Genomic DNA, 27379 nt, shown 5'->3' with positions numbered 1-27379 from the left:
GCAGAGAGCATTTTGTCCTTTGTTCTTTCAAGTTGTACCAACACCTGAGGCTAACAAATGGGGACTGACCAGCACAAGAGGGACCACCTGAGGGCCTGAAGCTGACTAAGCCTCATGAGGCATGGTGTAATTTATTATTGCCAGGTGGTGAGACCTATAAGAGCCCTGAGCCCTAAGGCTCAGATGAGCTTCCTGGTTGGTGACCATGTACGTGATAGGATAATGTGCCCCTCCTTGGGACATGGAAGCTTCATGCTGTGACTGGTCCCAAACCTTACCCAATGTGTTCTTTGTTTGTATACTTTTTTTTTAAATAATTTTTATTATGCTTTAAGTGAAAGTGTACAAACCAGGTCAGTCTGTCACATACAAGCTTATATACACCTTACTCCATACTCCCACTTACTCTCCCCCTGAGTCAGCCCGCTCCCTCCTTCCAGTCTCTCCTTTCGTGATGGTTTTGCCACTTTCTAACCCTATCTACCCTCCTATCTCCTCTCCAGACAGGAGATGCCATCACAGTCTCAAGTGTCCACCTGACACAAGTAGCAAGCTCAGTCTTCGTCAGCATCTCTCTCCAACCCATTGTCCAGTCCATTCCATGTCTCATGAGTTGTGCTTGGGAATGGTTCCTGTCCTGGGCCAACAGAAGGTTTGGGGACCATGACCGCCGGGATTCCTCTAGTCTCAGTCAGACCATTAAGTCTGGTCTTTTTATGAGAATTTGGGGTCTGCATCCCACTGTTCTCCTGCTCCCTCAGGGGTTCTCTGTTTTGCTCCCTGTCAGGGCAGTCATCAGTTGTGGCCGGGCACCATCTAGTTCTTCTGGTCTCAGGATGATGTAAGTCTCTGGTTCATGTGGCCCTTTCTGTCTCTTGGGCTCATAGTTATCCTGTGACCTTGGTGTTCTTCATTCTCCTTTGATCCAGGTGGGTTGAGACCAATGGATGCATCTTAGATGGCCGCTCGTTAGCATTTAAGACCCCAAACGCCACACTTCAAAGTGGGATGCAGAATGTTTTCATAATAGAATTATTTTGCCAGTTGACTTAGAAGTCCCCTTAAGCCGTAGTCCCCAAACCCCTGCCCTTGCTCTGCTGACCTCTGAAGCGTTCACGTTATCCCGGAAACTTCTTTGCTTTTGGTCCAGTCCAGTTGAGCTGACCTTCCATGTATTGAGTATTGTCCTTCCCTTCACCTAAAGCAGTTCTTATCTACTAACTAATCAGTAAAAAACCCTCTCCCACCCTCCCTCCCTTCTCCCCTCGTAACCACAAAAGTATGTGTTCTTCTCAGTTTATACTATTTCTCAAGATCTTATAATACAATATTTGTCCTTTTGCCTCTGACTAATTTCGCTCAGCATAATGCCTTCCAGGTTCCTCCATGTTATGAAATGTTTCAGAGATTCGTCACTGTTCTGTATCGATGCGTAGTATTCCATTGTGTGAATATACCACAATTTATTTACCCATTCATCCGTTGACGGACACCTTGGTTGCTTCCAGCTTTTTGCTATTGTAAACAGAGCTGCAGTAAACATGGGTGTGCATATATCTGTTCGTGTGAAGGCTCTTATTTCTCTAGGGTATATTCCGAGGAGTGGGATTTCTGGGTTGTATGGTAGTTCTATTTCTAACTGTTTAAGGTAACGCCAGGTACATTTCCGAAGTGGTTGTACCATTTTACATTCCCACCAGCAGTGTATAAGAGTTCCAATCTCTCTGCAGCCTCTCCAACATTTATTATTTTGTGTTTTTTGGATTAATGCCAGCCTTGTTGGAGTGAGAGGGAATCTCGTCGTAGTTTTAATCTGCATTTCTCTAATGGCTAATGATCGAGAGCATTTTCTCATGTATCTGTTAGCTGCCTGAATATCTTCTTTAGTGAAGTGCTTGTTCATATCCTTTGACCACTTCTTGATTGGGTTGTTTGTCTTTTTGTGGTTGAGTTTTGACAGAACCATGTAGATTTTAGAGATCAGGCGCTGGTCGGAGATGTCATAGGTGAAAATTTTTTCCCAATCTGTAGGTGGTCTTTTTACTTTTTTGGTGAAGTCTTTTAGATGAGCATAGGTGTTTGATTTTTAGGAGCTCCCAGTTACCTGGTTTCTCTTCGTCATTTTTGGCAATGTTTTGTATTCTGTTTATGCCTTGTATTAGGGCTCCTAGGGTTGTCCCTATTTTTTCTTCCATGATCTTTATCGTTTTAGTCTTTATGTTTAGGTCTTTGATCCATTTGAAGTTAATTTTTGTGCATGGTGTGAGGTATGGGTCCTGTTTCATTTTTTTGCAAATGGATATCCAGTTATGCCAGCACCATTTGTTAAAAAGACTATCTTTTCCCCAATTAACTGACACTGGGCCGTTGTCAAATATCAGCTGCTCATACGTGGATGGATTTATACCTGGGTTCTCAATTCTGTTCCATTGGTCTATGTGCCTTTTGTTGTACCAGTACCAGGCTGTTTTGACTACGGTGGCTGTATAATAGGTTCTAAAATCAGGTAGAGTGAGGCCTCCCACTTTGTTCTTCTTTTTCAGTAATGCTTTACTTATCCGGGACTTCTTTCCCTTCCATATGAAGTTGGTGATTTGTTTCTCCATCACATTAAAAAATGTCATTGGAATTTGAATCGGAAGTGCATTGTATGTATGGATGGCTTTTGGTAGAATAGACATTTTTACTATGTTAAGTCTTCCTATCCATGAGCAAGGTATGTTTTTCCACTTATGTAGGTCCTTTTTAGTTTCTTGCAGTAGTACTTTGTAGTTTTCTTTGTATAGGTCTTTTACATCTTTGGTAAGATTTACTCCTAAGTATATTATCTTCTTGGGGGTCACTGTAAATGGTACTGATTTGGTGATTTCCTCTTTGATATTCTTTTTGTTGGTGTAGAAGAATCTAACTGATTTTTGTGTGTTTACCTTGTATCCTCATACTGTGCTGTACACTTCTAATAGTTTCAGAAGTTTTCTGGAGGATTCCTTAGGGTTTTCTGTGTATAAGATCATGTCATCTGCAAATAGAGATACTTTGACTTCTTCCTTGCCATTCTGGATGCCCTTTATTTCTTTGTCTAACCTAATTGCTCTGGCCAGGACCTCTAGCACAATGTTGAATAAGAGCGGTGATAAAGGGCATCCTTGTCTGGTTCCCGTTCTCAAGGGAAATGTTTTTAGGCTCTCTCCATTTAGAATGATTTTGGCAGTTGGCTTTGTATAAAAAAAGTGTTCTGTTTTTTTTTTTTTTTTTAGATGCCCTTTGTTATGTTGCGGAATTTTCCTTCAATTCCTATTTTGCTGAGAGTTTTTATCATCAGTGGGTGTTGGACTTTGTCAAATGCCTTTTCTGCATCAATTCATAAGATCATGTGGTTTTTGTGTTTTGTTTTATTTATATGAGGGATTACATTAATGGTTTTTCTAATATTAAACCAGCCTTGCATACCTGGTATAAATCCCACTTGGTCATGGTGGATTATTTTTTTTGATATGTTGTTGAATTCTATTGGCTAGAATTTTGTTGAGAATTTTTGCATCTATGTTCATGAGGGATATAGGTCTGTAATTTTCTTTTTTTGTGGTGTCTTTGCCTGGTTTTGGTATCAGGGATATGGTGGCTTCATAGAATAAGTTAGGTAGTATTCCATCATTTTCTATGCTTTCAAATACCTTTAGTAGTAATGGTGTTAACTCTTCCCTGAAAGTTTCGTAGAACTCTGCAGTGAAGCCGTCCGGGCCAGGGCTTTTTTTTCTTGGGAGTTTTTTGATTACCTTTTCAATCTCTTTTCTTGTTATGGGTCTATTTAATTGTTCTACTTCTGATTGTGTTAGGTAGTGTTTTTCTAGAAATTCATCCATTTCTTCTAGGTTTGCAAATTTGTTAGAGTACAATTTTTCGTGATAGTCTGATATGATTCTTTTAATTTCAGTTGGGTCTGTTGTGATGTGGCCCATCTCATTTCTTATTTGGATTATTGGTTTCCTGTATTTCTTTAGTCAGTCTGGCCAATGGTTTATCAATTTTGTTGATTTTTTCAAAGAACCGACTTCTGGCTTTGTTAATTCTTTCAATTGTTTTTCTTTTCTCTAATTCATTTAGTTCAGCTCTAATTTTTATTATTTGTTTTCTTCTGGTGCCTGATGGATTCTTTTGTTGCTCACTTTCTATTTGTTCAAGTTGTAGGGACAGTTCTCTGATTTTGGCCCTTTCTTCTTTATGTATGTGTGCATTTATTGATATAAATTGACCTCTGAGCACTGCTTTTGCTGTGTCCCAAAGGTTCTGATAGGAAGTGTTTTCATTCTCATTGGATTCTATGAATATCTTTATTCCATCCTTGGTGTCTTCTATAACCCAGTCTTTTTTGAGCAGGGTATTGTTCAGTTTCCAAGTATTTGATTTCTTTTCCCTAATTTTTCAGTTATTGATTTCCACTTTTGTGGCCTTGTGGTCTGAGAAGATGCTTTGTAATATTTCGATGTTTTGGATTCTGCAGAGTTTTGTTTTATGACGTAATATGTGGTCTATTCTAGAGAATGTTCCATGTGTGCTAGAAAAAACAGTATACTTTGCAGCTGTTGGGTGGAGTGTTCTGTATAAGTCTATGAGGTCAAGTTGGTTGATTGTAGCAATTAGGTCTTCCGTGTCTCTATTGAGCTTCTCCAAAAGTGGTGTGTTGAAGTCTCCTACTATAATTGTGGAGGTGTCTATCTCACTTTTCAGTTCTGTTAAAGTTTGTTTTATGTATCTTGCAGCCCTGTGATTGGGTGCATAAATATTACATAAGCATAAATGGTTATATCTTCCTGGTCAATTGTCCCTTTAATCATTATGTAGTATCCTTCTTTATCCTTTGTGGTGGATTTAACTTTAAAATCTATTTTGTCAGAAATTAATATTGCTACTCCTGCTCTTTTTTGCTTGTTGTTTGCTTGATATATTTTTTTCCATCCTTTGAGTTTTAGTTTGTTTGTGTCTCTAAGGTGTGTCTCTTGTAGGCAGCATATAGACGTATCGTGTTTCTTTATCCAGCCTGAGAGTCTCTGTCTCTGTTGGTGCATTTAGTCCATTTACATTCAGCGTAATTATAGATATGTGTTTAGTGCTGTCATTTTGATGCCTTTTTGTGTGTGTTGTTGACAGTTTCATTTTTCCACTTACATTTTTGTGCTGAGACATTTTTCTTTGTAAATTGTGTGTTCCTCGTTTTCATAGTAGTTGACTTTATGTTTGCTGAGTCGTTACGTTTTTCTTGGTTTTTATTTTGAGTTCTGGAGTTGTTATACCTCTTGGTGGTTACCTTAATATTTACCCCTATTTTTCTAAAAACCTAACTTGTATTGTCGTATATCGCCTTGTTTCCATCTCCATATGGCAGTTCTGTGCCTCCTGTATTTAGTCCCTCTTTGTGATTATTGTGATCTTTTACATATTGACTTCAATGATTCCCTGTTTTGAGCATTTTTTTCTTTTTAAAATTAATCTTAATTTTTTTGTGTGATTTCCTTATTTGAGTTGATATCAGGATGTTCTGTGACCTTGTGTTGTGCTGGTATCTGATATTATTGATTTTCTGACCAAACGATTTCCTTTAGTATTTCTTGTAGCTTTGGTTTAGTTTTTGCAAATTCTCTAAGCTTGTGTTTATCTGTAAATATCTTAATTTCGCCTTCATATTTCAGAGAGAGTTTTGCTGGATATATGATCCTTGGCTGGCAATTTTTCTCCTTCAGTGTTCTATGTATGTCATCCCATTGCCTTCTTGCCTGCATGGTTTCTGCTGAGTGGTCTGAACTTATTCTTATTGATTCTCCTTTGTAGGAGACCTTTCTGTTATCCCTGGCTGCTTTTAAAATTTTCTCTTTATCTTTGGTTTTGGCAATTTTGATAATAATATGTCTTGGTGATTTTCTTTTTGGATCAATCTTATATGGGGTTCGATGAGCATCTTGGATAGATATCCTTTCGTCCTTCATGATGTCAGGGAAGTTTTCTTCCAACAGATCTTCAACTATTCTCTCTGTATTTACTGTTATCCCTCCCTGTCCTGGAACTCCAATCACACGCAAGTTATTCTTCTTGATAGAGTCCCACATGATTCTTAGGGTTTCATTTTTTTTAATTCTTTTATCTGATTTTTTTTCAGCTATATTGGTGTCAAATTCCTTGTCCTCCAGGTCCCCCACTCTGCATTCCAATTGCTCGATTCTGCTCCTCTGACTTCCTATTGTGCTGTCTAATTCTGTAATTTTACTGTTAATCTTTTGGGTTTCTGAATGCTGTCTCTCTATGGATTCTTGCAGCTTATTAATTTTTGCATTGTGTTCTTGAATAATCGTTTTAATTTCTTCCACTGCTTTATCAGTGTGTTCCTTGGCTTTTTCTGTATATTGCCTTATTTCATTTCTGAGGTCATCCCTGATGTCTTGAAGCATTCTGTAAATTAGTTTTTTATATTCTTCCTCTGGCAATTCCAGGATTATATCTCCATTTGGGAAAGATTTTGATTCTTTAGTTTGGGGAGTTGTAGAAGCAATCATGGTCTCCTTTATGTGGTTTGATATCGACTGCTGTCTTTGAGCCATCTATAAGATATTGTAATGATTTATTTTGTATTTGCTCACTGAGTCTTATCTTGTTTTGTTTTCTTTCAGTATACATAGATGGGCTACTAGATTGCATTGTCTTGATTGTTGTAGCCCTTGAATCACTTATGTCCTATTACCAGCTGGTTTGGGCTGTTACCAGATTTATAAGCCTAACAGTCCGTTCACTATTCTTGAGTAGAATCTGATTTTGGGTCATCCAGTGTGTGGTGCAGACTGTCACCTATCCACCTAGAGGAGTAGTGGTGATAGTTGTGTGCACCAGATTCTAGTAGCAGCAGGGGGTCACACTCCGGGGAGGGCAGGATGCTGACAGGCTTCCCCCAAGTGCCAGTGAGGTAGCTGTGTCTCTTTTCCTAAAGCACTTCGGTGGGTGGGCTCTGCGGCTGTACCTTAGGCCCCCAATGCAAGTACCTCTACAGATTGGTATGTGTCACCCTCCTTAGACCCCTAAGACAGGAGGCTAGGTGGTCTGGGGGGAGCTTCAGCCCTCAGTTCCCTGTTGTGGGTCAGTGAGGGCTCTGTTGAATACACAGAGATATCAGACCTGGGAAACTTGTCTTTCCAGTAATCCACTAAAACAATTACAGTCAGATCGCTATCAGAATTGCCTTTGCATTATAATAGCCACCTTGTTCCCTGTAGGGATGAAAGCCCAAGACAGTGGATCTCATATGCTTCGCTGGAGCTGGTTCTGTATTTTTAGTCCAATTAGGGAAGGATCTTTGGTCCTTGGGTTTTTTGTAGCTGCTTCTCTCAGGCCAGGAGAATGGGTTAGGGAAAGACCAAAAAAAAGAAAAACCACAGAGCAGTTCACTCTCTGGCTCAGGAAATTCCAATGTTAATGAAGCCCATCTATGTATACTGAAAGAAAACAAAACAAGATAAGACTCAGTGAGCAAATAAGATAAATAGGAGAGACTCAGATAAATAGGAGAGAGTAGCACCCCAGAATGTACACAAAGTTACTTATCTTGCTTCGTGAGGACTGTTTTATCTGAGATTCCTGAGGGGCGTGTAGCCTGTTTGCGTTGGCTGGGTCGAGGTTGCCCCCGAGTATCAGGCCCGCATTCTGTGCATGTGCTGTCTCAGAAGCCGTGGTCATTTCTTCCGGTCCCAGTCCAAAGCCCAGTGCCAAGGTTCCCTGGCTGGGACACCGCACTCCAGGTTCCAAAACCAGTTGCTGCCTCCCGGTGACTTCTCCTCCTGTTAGCTGCGTCACTGCGCTGCCTGCGTGCACTGGTTGGGCTTCCCCTGAGGTCACTTCTGGGGGCTAGGGCTGCGTCCTGTGTTTGTGCCATCTCAGGATGCCATGCTCAGCTCCCCTGCACCCAATCCAAAGCCCGGCGCCAAGGTTTTCTGACTGGGGTGCTGGCTCCAGGCTTCGAAAGCAGTCGTTGCTTCCCCATGGTTGTTCGTTCTCAGTCTCTGTCACTCAGGCCAACTCTTTAGATCTGTATTTGATGGTCAGGGTTCATAGCTTGTCATGTATGTGATCGATTCACTTGTTTTGCCGAGTCTTTGTTGCAAGAGGGATCCAAGGTACCTTCTACCTAGTCAGCCATCTTCGTTTATATACTTTTTGGTTGTAATATAGTTGTAGCCAAAAGTATGGTGTACACTCCATGAATTCTGTGAGCCATTCCAGCAGTTTAACAAACCTACAGGGGCAGTGAGAGCCAGCGGGAAATGGTGTCTGCCTATTTGGCAGTCTGAAAGATGCCCTTCTAACATGTGAGCTCTGACCTAACTCACTCTGGGTGGCTAGGGCTGAAAGATGGTGTCCATCTAAATTGTGAACTCTGACCCAGCTATGGGTGACAAGGGTTGAAGAGAGAGTGCCATGTGAGCAGCTGGCGCTGAGGATGGAGAAGGGGAAAAGTGAGAACTGTATCCATTTCCACATTTTGGAAATTGGATTCATGCTGATCCTTAGCAGAAGTTAGCAGCGAAGGTAGGGTTTGCCCACTGTCACCCTCGCTTAGTGCAGTTTCTTTGGAAGTAATTAAGAGTGAATAATTGTATATTGACGTTCTAGATCAAAGTAACATGGGTTCAATGTTAATATTAAATATGATCTACTAATATATTAAAAGCCTGTTTTTCCCTGCTCCACTGTTCAATGAATTCATATAATATGTATGAAGTTCTTGGCTATTTTTGCCTCTGAAATTACATCTTTCTAATTCTAATTTTTTAATTCTAATTCCCTTTTTCCTACTTAGTGATCCCAAAGCACCAATGTTTGAGTATAGAGACTGGCTGACAAAGATGTCTGGAAAACGTGATGTTGGCGCTTACATGCTAATGTATAAGTAAGTTTTGTTTTGATTTTTTGTTCTACTAACTAGCTCATTGTTTTCAAATTTGAAAACTTTTGATTCATAGAACGTTTTGCTTCAGATATCATCAAAATCTAGTTGTCTGATATTTAGAATTGGTAAATGCATAGAGACAAAAGTCTGTTGGCGATCACCAGGGGCTGGGGGAGGAGAAATGGGTTATTGCTTAAGGAGTCCTCAATCTGTTAGGGAGATGAAAAACTTTTGAAAGCAGGTAATGGTTCTGGTAGCACAACATGGTGAATGTAATTAATGTCACTGAATTGTACACTTATATATCCTTTTTTTTTCCCCTTTGGCTTTAACATAACAAAGAGAAGTTTATTCTCTCACAGTCCAGTAGGCTAAAAATCCAAATTGAGGGCGCCAGCTCAGTGGAAGGCTTTTCCTTCTCTGTTAGCTCTGGAAGAAAGTCCTTGCATCAGTCTTGGCCTGGGAGCATCTCGGTGCAGTAACCTCATATCCAAAGGGCGCGTTCTGCCAAAGGGCACGTTCTGCTCCCTGTGCTGCTTTCTTGGTGGTGTGAGGTTCCCAACTCTCTGCTTCCTTCCCTTTCTTTTTATCTCTGGAGAGGTAAAAGGTGGTGCAAGCCACACCCCAGGGAAACTGCCTTTACAATGGATCAGGGATGTGGCCTGAGCAAGGATTTACAGTCCATTCTAATCCTCTTTTTTTTTTTTTTTAATTTTATTGTGCTTTAAGTGAAAGCTTACAAATCAAGTCAGTCTCATACAAAAATTTATATACACCTTGCTATGTACGCCTAGTTGCACTCCTCCTAATGAGACAGCACACTCCTTCTCTCCACCCTGTATTTCCATGTCCATTCAGCTAGCTTCTTTCTCCCTCTGCCTTCTCATCTTCCTTCCAGCCAGGAGCTTCCCACCTAGTCTCATATGTCTATTAGATCCAAGAAGCTCACTCCTCACCAGTATCATTTTCTATCCTATAGTACAATCCAATTCCTGTCTGAAGAGTTGGCTTTGGGAATGGTTCCAGTAATGGGCTAACAGACGACCTGGGGACCATGACCTCCAGGGTCCTCCTAGTTTCAGTCAGACCATTAAATCTGGTCTTTTTTACGAGAATTTGAGGCCTGCATCCCACTGCTGCTCTGCTCCTTCAGGGGTTTGCTCTTGTGTTCCCTGTCAGGGCAGCCATCAGTTTTAGCTGGGCACTATCTAGTTCTTCTGGTCTCAAGCTTATGTGGTCTCTGATTTATGTGGCCCTTTCAGTCTCTTGGGTTCGTAATTACCTTGTGTATTTGGTGTTCTTCATTCTCCTTTGCTCCATGTGGGTTGAGACCAATTGGTAATGTCTTAGATGGCCGCTTGCTAACATTTAAGATGCCAGACGCCACTCTCCAATGTAGGAGGCAAATGTTTTATTAATAGATTTTATTCTGCCAGTTGACTTAGAAATCCCCTGAAACCATGGTCCCCAAACTCCTGCCCCTGCTACTCTGGCCTTGGAAGCATTCGGTTCATTCAGGAAACTTCTTTGCTTTTGATTTAGTCCAATTCTGCTGACCTCTCCTATTTTGTGTGTTGTCTTTCCCCTCACCTAAAATAGTCCTGTCTGCTATCTAATTAGTGAATGCCCCTTTTTCTTCCCTCCCTCCCAACTCTCATAACCATTAAAGGATATTTTCTTCTCTGTTTAATCTATTTTTTGAGTTCTTGTAATAGTGGTCTTATACAATATTTGTCTTTTTGCAACTAATTTCACTCAGCATAATGCCTTCCAGATTCCTCCATGTAATGAAATGTTTCACGGAGTCATCATTGTTCTTTATCAATACGTAGTATTCCATTGTGTGAACATATCATAATTTATCCATTCATCCATTGATGGGCATCTTGGTTGCTTCCATCTTTTTGCTATTGTAAACAGTGCTGCAGTGAACATGGGTGTGCATATATCCGTTTGTGTGACGGCTCTTACTTCTCTAGGATATATTCCAAGGAGTGAGATTGCTGGATTGTATGGTAGTTCTATTTCTAGCTTTTTAAGGAAGCGTCAAATGAATTTCCAAAGAGGTTGTACTATTTTACATTCCCACCAGCAGTGTATAAGTGTTCCAGTCTCTCCACAGCCTCTCCAACATTAAGTATTTTGTGTTTTTTGTATTAATGCCGACCTTGTTGGAGTGAGATGGAATCTCTCGTTGTAGTTTTGGTTTGCATTTCTCTGATGGCTAGTGATAGTGAGCATCTCATGTATCTGGTAGCTACCTGAATGTCTTCTTTAGTGAAGTGCCTGTTCATATCCTTTGCCCATTTTTAAATTGGGTTTTTTGTCTTTTTGTAATTGAGCTTTTGCAGTATCATGTAGATTTTAGAGATCAGACGCTGATCAGAAATATCATAGCTAAAAACTTTTCCCCAGTCTGTAGGTAATCATTTTACTCTTTTGGTAAAGTCTTTGGATGAGCATAGGTGTTTGATTTTTAGGAGCCCCCCGTTATCTAGTTTCTCTTTTGGTGTTTGTGCATTGTTAGTTATGTTTTATATACCGTTGATGCCATGTATTAGGGCTCCTAGCATTGTCCCTGTTTTTTCTTCCATGATCTTTATCATTTTAGATTTTATATTTAAGTTTTTGATCCATTTTGAGTTAGTTTTTGTGCATGGTGTGAGGTATAGGTCTTGTTAAGGAAATTGTCTTTTCCCCATTTAACTGACTTTGGGCCTTTGTCAAATATCAGCTGCTCATATGTGGATGGATTTATGTCTTGATTCTCAATTCTGTTGCATCAGTCTATGTGTCTGTTTTACCAGTACCAGGCTGTTTTGACTACTTTGGTGGTATAATAGGTTCTAAAATCAGGTATTGTGAGGTCTTCCACTTTGTTCTTTTTCAATAATGCTTTACTTTTTTTTTTACTTATCCAGGGCCTCTTTCCCTTCCATATGAATTTGATGATTTGTTTCTCCATCTCATTAAAAAATGTCTTAGGAATTTGGATCACAATTGCCTTGTCTCTATAGATAGCTTTTGATAGAATAGACAGTTTTACAATGTTAAGTCTTCCTATCCGTGAGCAAGGTATGTTTTTCCACTTATGTGGGTCTCTTTTGGTTTCTTGCAGTAGTGTCTTGTAGTTTTCTTTGTATAGGTCTTTTACGTCTCTGGTAAGATTCATCCCTAAGTATTTATCTTCTTGGGGACTGCTGTAAATGGCATTGATTTGATGATTTCCTCTTTGATGTTCTTTTTGTTGGTGTAGAGGAATCCAACTGATTTTTGTATGTTTATGTTGTATCCTGATACTCTGCTGAACTCTTACTAGTTTCAGTAGTTTTCTGAGGGTTCTTTAAGGTTTTCTGTGTATAAGATCATGTCATCTGCACATAGAGGTACTTCTTCCTTATCAATCTGGATGCCCTTTATTTTTTTTATCTAGCCTAATTGCTCTGGCTAGGATGTCCAGCACAATGGTGAATAAGAGTCGTGATAAAGGGCACTCTTGCCTGGTTCCCGATCTCAAGGGGAATGCTTTCAGACTCTCTCCATTTGGGATAATGTTGGCTGTTGGCTTTGTATAAATGCCCTTTATTATGCTGAGGAATTTTCCTCCTGTTCCTATTTTGCTGAGAGTTTTTATCATGAATGTGTACTGGTCTTTGTCTTTATTGAGCTTCTTTCTGGATGTTCTGTCCTTCACTGAAAGTGGTGTGTTGACATCTCCTACTATTATTGTGGTGCTGTCTGTCTCACTCTTCAATGCTGTTAGAGTTTGTTTTATATATCTTGAAGCCCTGTCATTGAGTGCATAAATATTTAATATGGTAATATCCTCCTGGTATATTGTACCTTTAATCATTAGAAAGTGTTCTTCCTTATCCTTTGTGATGGATTGAACTTTAAAGTCTATTTTGTCAGAAATTAATATTTCCACTCCTGCTGTTTTTTGATTGTTGTTTGCTTGATATATTTTTTCCATCCTTTGAGTTTTAATTTGTTTGTGTCTCTAAGTCTAAGGTGTGTCTCTTGTAGGCAGCATATAGACAGATCATGTTTTTTAATCCATTCTGCCACTCTCTGTCTCTTTATTGGTGCATTTAGTCCATTTACATCCAGCATAATTACGGATAGGTATGAGTTGAGTGCTGTCATTTTGATGTCTCTTTTTGTGTGTTGTTGACCGTTTCTTTCTCCCAATTAAACTTTGGTGCTGAGTAGTTTATATATTGCCTTTTGCTGTTAATCATTGCTGTCGATTTTGTTTTTGCTGAGTATTTTTTTCTTGTATTTTATTTTGATGTGTAGGATTGTTAGTCTCCTTTGTGGCTACCTTAATATTTACCCCTATTTTCCTAAGTTTAAATGTAACTTTTATTTCTTTATATCACCTTGCCTTCCTCTCCATAAGAAAGATCTATGACTACATGTCTTAGTCCCTCTTTATTGTTTTAATGTTGTCTTCTTTTACATAATGATAATGACATCGCTGTTTTGAGCTTTTTTTTGTCTTGATTTATGTTTGTGATTTCCCTATCTGGGTTGACATCTGGTTGCTCTGTCCTGTGTTCTAGTCTTGGGTTAATATCTGATATTAATGATTTTCTAACCAGAGAATATTCGTTTTAGATTTGGTTTCGTTTTTACAAATATCCTAAAATTCTGTTTATCTGGAAATGTCCTAATGTCACCATCATTTTGGAGAGATAGTTTTGTTGGATATATGATTCTTGGCTGGCAATTTTTTTCTATCAGTGCTTTATGTAAGTCATCCCATTGCCTTCTTGCTTGCATGGTTTCTGCCAAGTAGTTCGAGCTTATTCTTATTGCCTCTCCTTTGTAGGTGACTTTTTGCTCTTAAAATTCTCCCATTGTCTTTGGTTTTAGCAAGTTTGATTATATGTCTTGATTACTTTCTTTTAAGATCTACCTTACGTGGAGTTTGATGAGCATCTTGGATAGATATTTTCTCATCTTCCATGATATCAGGGAAGTTTTCTGCCAACAAATCTTCAACAATTCTCTCTGTATTTTATGTTATCCCTCCCTGTTCTGGTACTTCAATCACTTGATGGTATTTCCCTTGATAGAGTTCCACATGATTCTTAGGATTTCTTCATTTTTTTTTTTTTTAATTCTTTTATCTGTTTTTTCTTTGAATATATTGGTGCCAACTGTTTTATCTTCAGTCTCACTAATTCTGCCTTCCACTTCCTCAATTAGCTGCTAACCAAAGGGTCGGCAGTTCGAATCCGCCAGGCACTCCTTGAAACTCTATGGGGCAGTTCTACTCTTTCCTATAGGGTTGCTATGAGTCAGAATCGACTCAACGGGACTGGGTTTGGCTTTGGTTTTTGACTTTCTTTTGAGTTGTCTAATTGTGTAATTTTATTGTTAATCTTATGCATTTCTGAGTGCTGTCTCTCTATGGATTCTTGCAGCCTCTTAAATTTTCACTATGTTCTTGAATAACCTTTTTAATTTCTTGAGTTCCTTGATCGGTGTGTTCCTTGGCTTGTCCTGCATTTTGCCTGATCTCCTTCCTGACCTTGTTCCTGATGCCTTAAGAGTTCTGAATATTAAGCTTTTGTATTCTGCATCTGGTAATTCCAGGAATACACCTTCATCTGGAAGATTCCTTGATTCCTTGTTTTGAGAGCTTACTGAAGAGATCATGGTCTGCTTCTTTATGTGATTTGATATTGACTGTTGTCTTCAAGCCATCTGTAACTTATTGTATTAGTTTATTTTATGTTTGCTTACTGTATCCTAGCTTCTTGCTTTGTTTTGTCTTGATATGCCCAAATAGGCTGCTTGAGTGAGCTAGTTTGATTATTATTGCTTTTGAAGCTCTAATTTCTTGTCACCAGATGGTTAGAGCTGTTATCAGGTATATGAGCTTATAAGTCCATTCACTTCTTTTGTATGGATTCAGCTCAGGTGTCCAGGTAGTTGATCATCAAGTGTGTGGTACAGCCTCTGTCATACAGTCTTAGAGGGGCAGGGGTGGTTGGTGTAGGTACAGGTATCTGATTGCAGCAGTGGTTCACGCTCTGAACCAGGTAGGGGGCTGACAACTGCCCCCAAAATGTCTGTGGGGAAAGCGCATCCATGTTCCCTAGAATAGGTGAGTGGCTTCTGCATCTGGACCATGTGCACCGAATGCTTTTTGTTGTAAGGACTGGAATGTACCCCTTATCCTTGGCCCTCTGTCATGGGTTGCTAGGTGACGTGGGTGGAGCCATCAGTCCTTATGCCCCTGATGTGGGTAGGTGAGGACCCTGTTTAATAGGCAAAGCAGTGTCAAATATCAAACACCCACCTCTCTGCCACACAGCTGAAACAGTTGCAGTCTGCCAACAAGGGCCTATTCCCCTGAAATGGGCCCACATGGGTCCATGCAGGGGTGAAAGGTATTCAAAGTCCACAGACCGTTTGTGCCTGGACAGAAGCCACTTCTGTCCTGAGCTCCCCAGCTTAGCGGAGCTAGCAGATTATCTTTTTTCTCGATTGTAAATTTATTCCTCCAAGGCCAGGAGAATGGCTCAAGACACTCTGCAGGGCTGTCTCGGTCCCAGGGAAATTGAAAGCTACTGAGGCTGGTTTGGAGGCTGGGGCCACGTTAAAATAAAAATGCAAGTACCTAGCTTTTGCTGAGAGCGTCATTCCTCTCTGGTTCCGGAGGTGTGAGTTGGTTGTGCGGCTTGCTGTCTCTCCCTGAGGAAACTGCATCTGGAACGTTACCACCAGCCCTGCCTCGGTTGCTCCAGGGAATGGTGCCTGAGGGTTCCCGGCAATTCAGGTCTGGCAACTCCTCTCTGCTTCTGAACCGTCTCTCCCTCTGCCTTCCACTCAGTCCGTTTTCTAACTTTGCCTTTGAAGTTTAGGGCTTCTATCTTGTCATAAATATAATCGTTTCTCTTGTTTTTTCAGATCTTTGTTGTAAGAGCAATCACGGGAAGCATCTGACTACTCTGCCATCTTGGCCCTGCCTCATCAATTCTTAAAACAGAAAATATTTTGTTATGTATATATTTTGCCGCAATAAGAAAAAGTGTTTAATCCAGTTGATATTTCAATATAAGCAAAGTATTTTAAAATTTAAGTTTGAAGTCTCATGAGAAGTTTGTTGTAATAAAATGTTTCCTGTTATTACATCATAGGGGAGCTAGTCGTACTGAAACCATCACGTCTTTCAGAAAAAGAGAAAGTAGAGTGCCAGGTGATCTCTTAAAGTAAGTAGACGTCTGACTTTCCTGACAAGCAGGTGTGTGTAGTAGCAAAGACCACAGTTATGTCTCTGCCCTTTCAGGCGTGCTTTTGTGAAGATGAGCACAGGCCCAGAGGCCTTCCTGGCACTTCGCTCCCACTTTGCTAGCTCTCACGCTCTGTTGTGCATCAGCCACTGGATTCTTGGGATTGGAGACAGACATCTGAACAATTTCATGGTGAATATGGAAACTGGTGGCGTGGTTGGAATTGACTTTGGGCATGCATTTGGATCAGCTACTCAGGTATGCTTATTTCACTCACATTGTCTAGTTTAGATCTGTCATACGACTTTATAATACCCTCATGAAAAGAATAATTTTTAAAGAAGAAATGATACATTACTTAGGTCAGTTTTGTCATGGTCATTAAACCTAACATTCTTGCAGAAGTGGATAATCTCATTTTCGTTTTGGCCTTGTTCAGACAGATTATGAAAGTTGTAATGGTAAATTAGGTTACCAGAGCCTAAAATAAAATGTATGCCTATGTCAAAAGCTTTATTACTATACAGAGATTTTGTGAAGTCCCATGATCCAAATGTCTCTCACAAAATGTGATCCGAATCTTTTCTCTGACATTAAACTCTGAACACTTTAGGTTATACTTTAAAAATCTGTGAGGGCAATATGGTGCTATGCACATAGGTTATTGCACTGAAGGAATCTTGTTAGCTGTGTTGATTACTCTTTGACATGGTAAATTCACATCTGTATAGCTGATTTCAAGAAAAGTGGAGTTCGTGTCCTCTAAATGTGAATAATAACTATGATAAAATGTTTCATTTGTGCCTGCTACTTTATAATTTCTAGTTCACACATTCTACTTCTTGATTGTATTTTTTGTTCTTGTTTAGTTTCTGCCAGTCCCTGAGTTGATGCCTTTTCGTCTAACTCGCCAATTTACCAATCTGATGTTACCCATGAAAGAAACAGGTCTGATGTACAATGTAATGGTGCACGCACTGAGAGCCTTTCGCTCACACCCAGACCTACTCACTAACACCATGGATGTCTTTGTAAAGGACCCTTCCTTTGACTGGAAAGTATGCTTTGTTTTATACATTTTTCATTTTATTATAATGTTTCAGAGAATTTTCTTCTCTTATGAGATTTGGAAATGCACCAAGTCATGTCTAGTAAAATACTTACATTATTTTGTACAGCATTTCTCAAAATTAACATTTGGGGTCAATTGGCCTGAAAACCAGATAAGAAACAAAGTCTTTATTTGGCGAAAACTGTTGTTTCATTTGAGTTTATTTTTAACTGAGGGAGGGAGCAGTCATGGCCCAGTAGTTAAGTACTTGGCTACTAATTAAAAGGTCGGCAGTTCAAGCCCACCAGCTGCTCCACGAAAGGAAAGACCTGGCAGTCTGCTCCCATTAACATTATAGCCCTGGAAACCCTGTGGGGTGGAATCCACTTGCAGCATACAACAACAGCAAGTAACTGGGAGAGGTGAGGTGAGGATGGGTCTGATTTTTCTGAGACAACTTTTAATTTAGGTACAGTTCCACAAGAGGTTTTCCTTGATCATAAAGAGAGAAATTGTTTGCTTAAATTTCAAAAGTTCTTCATAATAACCAGCGCCAAAATAATTAAGCCTCGTGATGCTCATCCTTCATAGCTCCCTATGTTAATTTAAGCCTAACTACAGTTACTCCAGCTTTTTGTCATTCTTTTATATATATTCTCATTATATCATTAGAATTTGTGTAAAGAGCTATAGAGCTGTTCCCAGTTGTTGATATTTGTTTATTTTAAGATCATTTGAGGATTTAATCTGCTTGAATGTGATCATACATAATTTTATAGTGAGTCGAGAAAATCATGTTCTTTTCCTTTAGAACTTTGAACAAAAAATGCTGAAGAAAGGAGGATCATGGATTCAAGAAGTAAACGTAACTGAAAAAAATTGGTATCCCCGGCAGAAAATAAATTATGCTAAGAGAAAGTTAGCAGGTGCCAATCCAGCAGTTATTACTTGGTAAGATTGTTATTTCTGGAAAAAAACAAACAAAATACCAATATGCTACCATTTATTGAAGAATTACTATATGCCATATAAAGTGCTAAGTACTTTCATTTATCCGATGATGTTAGTATTATCCTCATTGTAGAAAGTCATAGTTTCAAGAGATTTACTTCTGCAAGGCTAGGGATGAGGCCTTCAAAGGAAGGCTAGTAACAGACCTGTATATGTAACCTACACACTCACTGGAGTCTTCAGACTTCAGGTTAGTAAGTGGAATAGCATGTGCTGTAGGGTAGCCTGAGAGGGAAATGAACATTCTTAGACTATTTCAAGAATTATTTTACTTTATACACCTCAGGAAATTTAGGTTTTAAATTTGCTTTTGTCCTTTTAAGGGAATCTTGGTGGGCATGAAACCTAGGTGTAGAGAATATAGTATGGACCTGTTAGGTATAAATCCAAATTGCATTGGCTTTTTGGTTAACTTTTAAAATATTTCTTGTTCCAGTTGAAAGCAAATAGAAATATATAGAGATGATTCATAGGAATGAGAAAAAGTTGAACTTTAGAATTAAGTAAGTGGCAATCTTAAGTAGTCTGGTGGCACAGGGTGGGAGAAGGAGCTACCACAAAGATGGAAAAGGATCAAGCAAAAGCCTAAGACTCTGCCTGCTTAAGAGTTTTTTGCAGCAAGTACCATATTTTTACACAAACCCGTGCCTTCTACGTTTGTTTGCCAACCACACCCTTCCCCCATGAAGTAGTTTCATAAGCGTCACTATGCCAACTCATTTTTACATGTTGCTGTAAAATATTAGCATAATGCAATTACAAAATGCCCTCACGGAGAGAGGGCACAGTTGGCAAACAAACGTAGAAAGCATGTATTATTTGCGTTAAAATACGGTAGTTCAAGCACAAACACCAAATACTGGGGACAACTTAGAAATTTAACACACTTGAGAATTCTAATACCCCAACAAAAAAAATGACAAGACACATAAAGAAAAGAGAAGTGATGGCCAATTCATATGAGCATTTGACAAAGGGAGTGAAATCGCATCTGTGGAAAACTGAATAACAAAACAATGGAAGAATATAATACAACAACATTAAACATAATTAAAGAGCTAATGAAAAACAGACACAGAGCTAAAAGAAATAAGGAAAACAATCCAAATACAAAATAAGGATCTAAAAGAAGATATAAAGAGAAATAAAACAAAAATATTGCAAGAGAAAGGGACAATAACTGAAAGAAGAACCATAATGGAAGGATTTAACAACAGATTTAACAGGCAGAAGAATCAGTGAATTAGAGGATACAGTGGGCAAAGTTACAGAGGCTGATGGGCAACAAGAATGGAGCCTCAAGAAGGCTGAGCACAGTTTAGTAAAATTATGGGACTTCATGAATAGACCTAATATATGCATCAGGGGAATTGCAGAAAGAAATGAGAGAGAATTGAGACAAAAAATATTTGAAAAAATAATGACAAAATTTCCCTCATCTGATGAAGGACATTCATCTACAAATCCAAGAAGCACAAAGAACCCCAAGCAGGGTAAACTGAAGAAATCTACACCAAGACACATCATAATCAGGGTCTCAAGAAGATAAGGAGAGTATCTTGAAAGCAGTGAGAGAGAAGCAGTCACATATAAAGGATTCTCAGTAAGACTGGGTACCGATATCTCCTCACAAACATTTGAGGCCTGTGATGGCTAATGTTATGGGTCAACTTGGCTAGGCTGTAATTCTCAGTGGTTTGGCAGACAGTATATATCACCTCCCATTTTGTGATCTGATGAGAGCAGCCAATCAAATGGAAGGGGAGTTTCTTTGGGAGTGTGGCCTGCATTCATGATAAAAACAAATGTTCTGGCAAAGCTCGCTTACTCTTGGTCCTGCATTCATCTCGTCATCCTCTGACCTCTGGTTCTTGGGGTGTGAGAAGCCTGCTGCTTGATCTGCAGATTTTGAACTAGCCAGCTCCACCTGCCCATGAGCCAGCAGCCTGCCGTCTTACCTGCAGATTTTGGCTTCATTAGCCCCTGCAACCACATGAATCAGGAGAAGCCTCCAGACTTCCACTTGACCCATGGATTTGGGACTTTGCAACCTTCTCAATTACACGTGCCGTTCCTTTGAAGTAAGTTCTCTTTATTTATTTATTTATATGCATCACTGGTTTTGTGCCTCTAGAGAACCCAGCCAGAACAAGGCCAGAAGGCAATGAAATGATATATTTAATGTGCTGGAAGGGAAAAAAAAGTCAACGAAGAATACTATGCCCAGTGAAACTGTCCTTCCAGAACGAGGGTGAAATTAAAACATGCCCAGACAAATAGAAACCGAGAGGGTTCATATCGACTAGACCAGCTGTTCAAAAAATACTAATAGGAGTTCTGCAGATGGAAGGGAAAAGACACCTAGAAAGTAATTCAAAGCCATACATAAAAAGAAAGATGCCTAATAAATGTAAAAGCGTGGACAAGTATAAGAGCTAGTGATAAGGTATTCATGCTTCATAATTCTAATTTTTTTGTCCTTCATGCTTTTTAATGACAAATATATAAAAAGCATGGATAAAATTATGTTACAGGGCACATGAAATATAAAGATGTAATTAATGATAACAACAACAAAGTGTGGGGGAGGGGAGGAATGGTATAGGATTTCTTGTATATGTTACTAAAGTTGGTATCAACTTACCCTAGGTTATTATAAGTACAAGCTGTTAAATGTAATATACATGATAGCCACTAACAAAATATCTAAAAAACATACACAAAAGGAAATGAGAAGGGTACCAAAATGGCTCACCACAGTAAACCAACAAAACACAAAAGCAAGCGGTAGTAAAGGAAAAAAAACAGAAGTCTTAAGACACACAAAACCAGATCACAAAATGGCAGAAGTCCTTTCTGATCGGTAATTACAGTGAATGTAATTAGACTAAATGCTCCAATCAAAAGGCAAAGAGTGGCAGAATAGATTTTAAAAAACATGATCCAACTGTATGCTGTTGACAAGAGATATACCTTAGACCCAAGGACACAAATAGGTTGAAAGTGAAAGGGTGGGGAAAAAATATTCCATGCAAATAATAACCGAAAGAGATCTGGGGTGACAGTCTTCATATCAAACAGAGTAGACTTTAAGACAAAATCTATTAGAAGAGATAAAGATTATATAGTGATAAAAGGGCCAATTCATCCAAAAGATTCAACAATCAAATATATATGCACCCAACACTGGAGCACCTATATATATAAAACGAACACTGATAAAATTGAGGGGAGAAATAGATAGCACTACAATAATAGTTGGAGACTTAATTATACCACTTTCAATATTGAACAAAGCATCTAGAAAAAAGATTAACAAAGAAACAGAGGGCCTGACTGATACTATAACCAGCTAGACTTAACAGACATATATAGGCCACCCAACAACACAATATACCTTCTACTCTAGTGCACATGGATAGACAACATGATAGGTCAAAACACAAGTCTCAGTAAATTTAAGAAGATTGAAAGCTTACAAGGTATTTTCTCTGACCACAGCAGAATGAAGCTAGAAATGAATAACAATAAAAAAAAAAAAAATACACACACATGGAAAATAAAGAACATAATATTGAACTACCAATGGATCAAGGAAGAAATCAGAAGAGAAATCACCTATTACTTAGAGTCAAATGAAAATGAAAACACAACATAGCAAACTTACTGGCTGCATCAAAGGCAGTAATCATAGGGAAACTTATAGCAGTAAAAGCCTATATGGACAAAAGAAGATAGATCTCAAATCGACAGCCTGTCTAGATCTAGAACTAGAAAGAGAAGCGCAAACTAAGGCTAAACCTACCAGAAGAAATAACAAAGATCAGAGAAGAAATAAATGAAGTAAACAATAGAATCACCAAAACCAGAAGTTGATTCTTTGAAAGGGTCAGTAAAGCTGACAAAACTTCAGCTAAACTGACAAAGAAAAAAAAGATGCAAATAACCAAAATAAAAAATGAAATAAACATTACAACTGACCTGATACAAATACACAATTATGGCAGTGTACTATGAACAACTGTATGCCAACAAACTGGTTAACCTAGGTGAAATGGGCAAATTCCTATAAACATACGACCTATCCACACTGACTCAAGAGGAAATAGAAAGTCTCAACAGACCCAAAACAAGAAATTGAGTCACTGATCAAAAACCTCCCAACCAAGAAAAGGTCCTGGAGCAGACAGCTTCACTGGGATAGTTTAGCAAACATTACACCAATCCTATTCAAAGTCTTCGAAAAGACAGAGAAGGAAGAAATACTCCCTAAATCATTCTGAGAAGGAAACAACCCTGATACCAAGAGCAGACAAAGACAACACAAGAAAACTATATGCCAATATCTCTTAGAATATAGATGCAAAAAATCCTAAAGAAAATACTAGCAAACAGAATCCAACAGCGTATTAAAAGAGGCATACCGCCATAACCAAGTGGAATTTATTCCAGGAGTATAAGGGTGGTTCAACATTAGAAAATCAATCAATGTAATAAAGGAAAAAAACCACATGATCATCTCTATGGATGCAGAAAATTCAACACCCTTTATTGATGAAAACCCTCAAGAAAATTGCAATAGAAAGGAAGTTCGTCAATATGATTCAGGGCATATATGAAAAGCCAAGAGTGAACATTATACATCATGGAGAAATATTAAGAACTTTCCCCTTGAGATCGGGAACAAGACAAGTGTGCCTACTCTACCAGTTCTATTCCATATTGTATTAGAAGTCCTAGCCAGAGTATTAAGACAAGAAAAATTAATAAAAAAGTGTCTTAATCTTCTGCTATAACAGAAATACCACAAGTGGATAGCTTTAACAAAGAGGAATTTATTTTCTCATAAGCTACTAGACCACGGGGGGACTGAAGACAAGGACCTTCCCCCACAGCCAACGGAAAGAGAAAGCCTTCCCCTGGAGCTGGCACCCTGAATAAAATACCTAGGAATAAATTTTGCTCAGAATGTAAAAGCCTTATACAATGAAAATTAGAAAATATTGCTGAAAGAGATTAAGACTTAAATAAATGAAAAGATGTTCTGTGCTCATGGATTGGGAGACTTAATATTATTAAGATATCATACTACCCAAAGCAATCTATAGATTCAACACAATCTTGATCAAAATTCCAACAGCCTTCTCTACAGAAATGATAAAAACAATCCTCAATTTTATATCGAATGGCAAGAGGCCCCAAATAGATAAAGCAATTTTGAAAGAGAAGAACAAAATAGGTGGACTCACACTTTCTGATTTTAAAACATATTATACAACTATAGTAGCCAAAACAGCCTGGTACTGGTAGAACAAAAGACAAATAGACTAATGGCATAGAATTGAGAGTCCAGAAATAAACTCACGCATCTGTGGTCAACTGATTTTTCACAAGGGTCCTAAGTCCATTCAATAGGAAAAGAAGAGTCTCTTCAATAAATTGTGTTGGGAAAATTGGGTTTCCGAGAAATGAAATAGGATCCATGCCTCACACCATACACAAAAATGGATCAAAGTCCTAAATGTGAAAACTAAAACCATAAAATTCTTAGAAGAAAACACAGGAACAACTTGTTCTTCTGTTGTGCCTGCTGTTTGGTATGTAGTGCCTGGGGTCTTAAAAGCTTGAGAGTGGACCTCCAAGATACAATTGGTCTCTATTCACCTGGACCAACAGAGGAAGAAAGAGAGTCAGGAATAAAATAAACAAAACAAAAAGTGCATTGCTGTCGAGTTAATTCTGACTCATAGCAACCATTTGGACAGAGTAGCACTGCCCCATAGGGTTTTCAAGGCTGTAATCTTCCTGGAAGCACAATAGGAGGAGGAAATGGAATGTGTGACTAAATGCTTCCGCAAACAACTGCCTACTTTGCCGTGAGACCGGTAGAACTGGATGGTACCCAACTACCATTGCTGAATATTTTGATCAAAGACTCTGTAGTAGAATCCTGATCAAAAGGGGGAAGATGCAGAACAGAATTTCAAATTGTCATGGAAGGCAGACTTTCTGGAGCCATGGTGGCTGAGTAGACCCCTGAAACTATTGCCCCGGGAGAATCTTTAAACCTTAAAACAAAAATATCCCCTGAAGTCTTTAGAGAATGGCAGTTTGGAAGTTTAGATAAGAAACTTAGGGAGCAGTGAGTTTATGCTAATGGGGGAGCAACAACTTGGAAAAGGAGTGTGAAAATGTTTGCACAACTTGAAGAAAGTAATCAATGTCACTGAATTGTACATGTAAAAATTAATGAATTTGTGTACATTCTGCTGTGTATATTCTCAACAACAATAATAATAAAATAAATTATTAAAAGCAAAAAAGATTCTAATTGGGAAATAAGACTAGGAAAGTTGGTTCATACATCACTGTGGAGGCCCTTGAATACAAACCAAAATGACTGATTTCTATTTGTCGAAATCTTATAGGCAAGGAATGAACTTGATAAATATTTCACTGTTTTGAGAATTGAAGTTATCCTAGGGACTTTTTCCAAGCCATGAGTTACAACATAAGGCACCTTATTCTAGTATGTTCTGAATTAACAACCCTGTTGAGAGTTTGAGAATCAAGATAAAGAATTTCCAGATCTTGGTATGGGAAAATTGCTCATAGGAATTCCTTAAACCTGAAATGTAATTTTTTTTTTAATTAAAAATATATGTGCTTTTAATGATGCTAACAAGGAAGTTCAAAACAACCTACAGAATGGGAGGAAATATTTGCAAATCATACATCTGATAAGGACTTGTGTTTTTTAAGAGGAATTAAAAGACAACCCAATTAAAAAATGGCCAAAATATTTCAGTAGATATTTTTCCAAAGAAAATATATAAGTGACCAATACGCACTTGTAAAGATGCCTGCCATCATTAGTCATCATGGAAATGCAAATCAAAGCCACAGGGAGATACCATTTTACACCTGGTTTTATGATGACTGTAATCAGAAAGATGGACAATAACTAGTGTTAATGCGGATGTGGAGAAATTGGCCCCCTCATGTGTTAATTTGTGGGCGTTTAAACTGATGCAGCCACTGTGGAAAATAGTCTGACAGTTCCTCAGGAAGTTCCCATTTGACCCTCTAATTCCACTCCTAGGAGAATTGAAATGAAGAGAAATGAAAACATATGTCCACACAAAAACTTGTACACGAATGTTCATGTTCTAATATCCATTATTCATCATTATTCATGTTCTTTTTTCCTACAAATTCAGTATCTTCACTTCAAGGTTATGAGCAACAGAAAATATCCTGTAACTGATAAGAGAATGTTTGGATAGTGCAGCTAGGAATGCATGGTCTGGATTTGAATATTTCTTCAATCTTTTTTTCCAGTGATGAATTACGTCTGGGCCATGAGAAGGAACCTGTCTTTGGGGATTATATGGCTGTGGCACGCGGAAGCAAAGATCACAACATTCGTGCTCAAGAGACAGAGAGTGGACTTTCAGAAGAAATTCAAGTAAAGTGCTTAATTGACCAGGCAACAGACCCCAATATCCTTGGCAGAACTTGGGGAGGATGGGAGCCTTGGATGTGAGGTCTGTGAGAGTCCACAGATAGAAGCTATTGTTTAAAGAATCTCCCAAACCTTCATGTACACCAATCAATGAGTTGGTTTTCCTGAAGCACTAAAGATAAGTGTTTTCAGGTTTGATTTTAGCTTTGTGTTGTTTTTCTTTTCTTCTAACATTTATATTTGGAAACTTGTGTGTGATTTGGGGCAATAAATGATCATAAGAATATGGAGCACTAAAGTTTTGTTTCTTAAAGGTCAACATTAAAGTTAAAAATCAGTGTATACTATTTTTATGCAGTTTCAAGGGCAGAGTGTTCATTTTACAAAATAATTTGTTATATTTCTTGCCAAATTTATTCTGATAAATACAAGTTGAATGCATTATGACATTAAAAGGAAACATTTGTTTTTTCAACAAGTGGCATCTATTCAACCAAGGAAATTTCATCCTTAAAGAAAAATAAGTGATCTTTTATGTGAACACCCAGTATACATATCCTAAAATATTTTTTCTATAGCATAAAAACAACCAAAGCAAGCCTACTTTGCAGTTGAGTTGATTATATTTTCTCTAGCTACTAATTAACCATAATTTTCCACTTGAGTTCTGACAATGCAGGCTGTATTCATCAACTTGATTTCCCCCATTATGGGAAACTTCATTCTTTAATGACTACTTTTTGTTCTTTAATGACTACTTTTCATATAAATGAAGCCCTGGTGGTGCTGTGGTTAAAGAACTTGACTGCTAAGCAGAAGGTCGGTAGTTCAAATCCACCGGCCACTTCTTGGAAACCCTATGGGGCATTTCTGCTCTGTCGTATAGGGTCACTATGAGTTGGAATCGACTTGATAGCAACGGGTTTGGTTTGGTTTGGTTTTTTCATGTAAATAAGTTTTTTGTTATAAATTGTGTATATGAGTCCAGTATCAAAGTTGTGTGCTTGAAAATTCCATCATAGCTTATGAAAAAGCAGTAAAAAAAACTACTATTGTATACAGCATTGAGAAGACATTTGTACGGTTACTCTTAGATGGTAAATTGTCCTCACTACACACTTAACTGCATGTCTGACTGGGGCCCAGACTTCAATCCTATGATTTTGCCGAGTAAGGACTTTTGGTTTGGAAACTTGGAATTAAAACAAGATAACCTTATTGATTTTAAATATGAGGAAATATGAAGAATATTAAGAATATTTTTCTTAATCATTTTATTAAATTATTAAGATTTTAATACATTTCTTTAAGTAGAAGTCAGATACATTTTCAGAAATGGAACAGTACAAGACAAACAGGGATTTTTTTCCCAGAAGTAGGACACATAGAACCATTCAAAGACATATGAAACTATACACCCTAGGGAAATATAACAGTGTATCTAGAGTACACTATTATTAACCCTATCCACTAAGGAAGGTGAGACAGGCCTGAAAGAGATGGGTGAAGCTTTAGGAAAACATACATTTTATATGCAACATGTACTGTTGGATATATTTATGATTGTTCAGTGCAGTTTTTTTTTTTTAAGTTTTACAAATAGAATATGAATAATAATATTTACATTATAAACTGATTTTGACATTACACTCAGGTTGCATATAAAACAAACATTTTGA

At 38.3% G+C, this 27379-nt stretch overlaps 1 protein-coding gene across 3 annotated transcripts in view; it reads left to right on the top strand.

The window, feature by feature from the left end:
- The window catches only part of PRKDC (protein kinase, DNA-activated, catalytic subunit), a 321194-nt gene extending 295149 nt beyond the window's left edge, over positions 1-26045 (top strand). The window contains exons 81-86 of one of the 3 annotated variants that reach the window (XM_049854457.1): positions 8837-8926; positions 16081-16152; positions 16230-16431; positions 17043-17231; positions 18036-18175; positions 25577-26045. In XM_049854457.1, coding sequence (XP_049710414.1) covers positions 8837-8926; positions 16081-16152; positions 16230-16431; positions 17043-17231; positions 18036-18175; positions 25577-25781 — 898 coding nt within the window. In that variant the 3' untranslated portion in view covers positions 25782-26045. Of the gene's footprint in view, positions 1-8836; positions 8927-15601; positions 16058-16080; positions 16153-16229; positions 16432-17042; positions 17232-18035; positions 18176-25576 lie in introns of those variants that run through there. The other 2 variants (XR_007513335.1, XM_049854458.1) reach the window with 2 other exon arrangements.
- Positions 26046-27379: the final 1334 nt, after the last annotated feature.

This window comes from Elephas maximus, chromosome 15 (assembly GCF_024166365.1).
Source record: "Elephas maximus indicus isolate mEleMax1 chromosome 15, mEleMax1 primary haplotype, whole genome shotgun sequence".
NCBI lineage: Eukaryota > Metazoa > Chordata > Mammalia > Proboscidea > Elephantidae > Elephas > Elephas maximus.
This window is presented reverse-complemented; position numbering and strand designations above follow the sequence as displayed.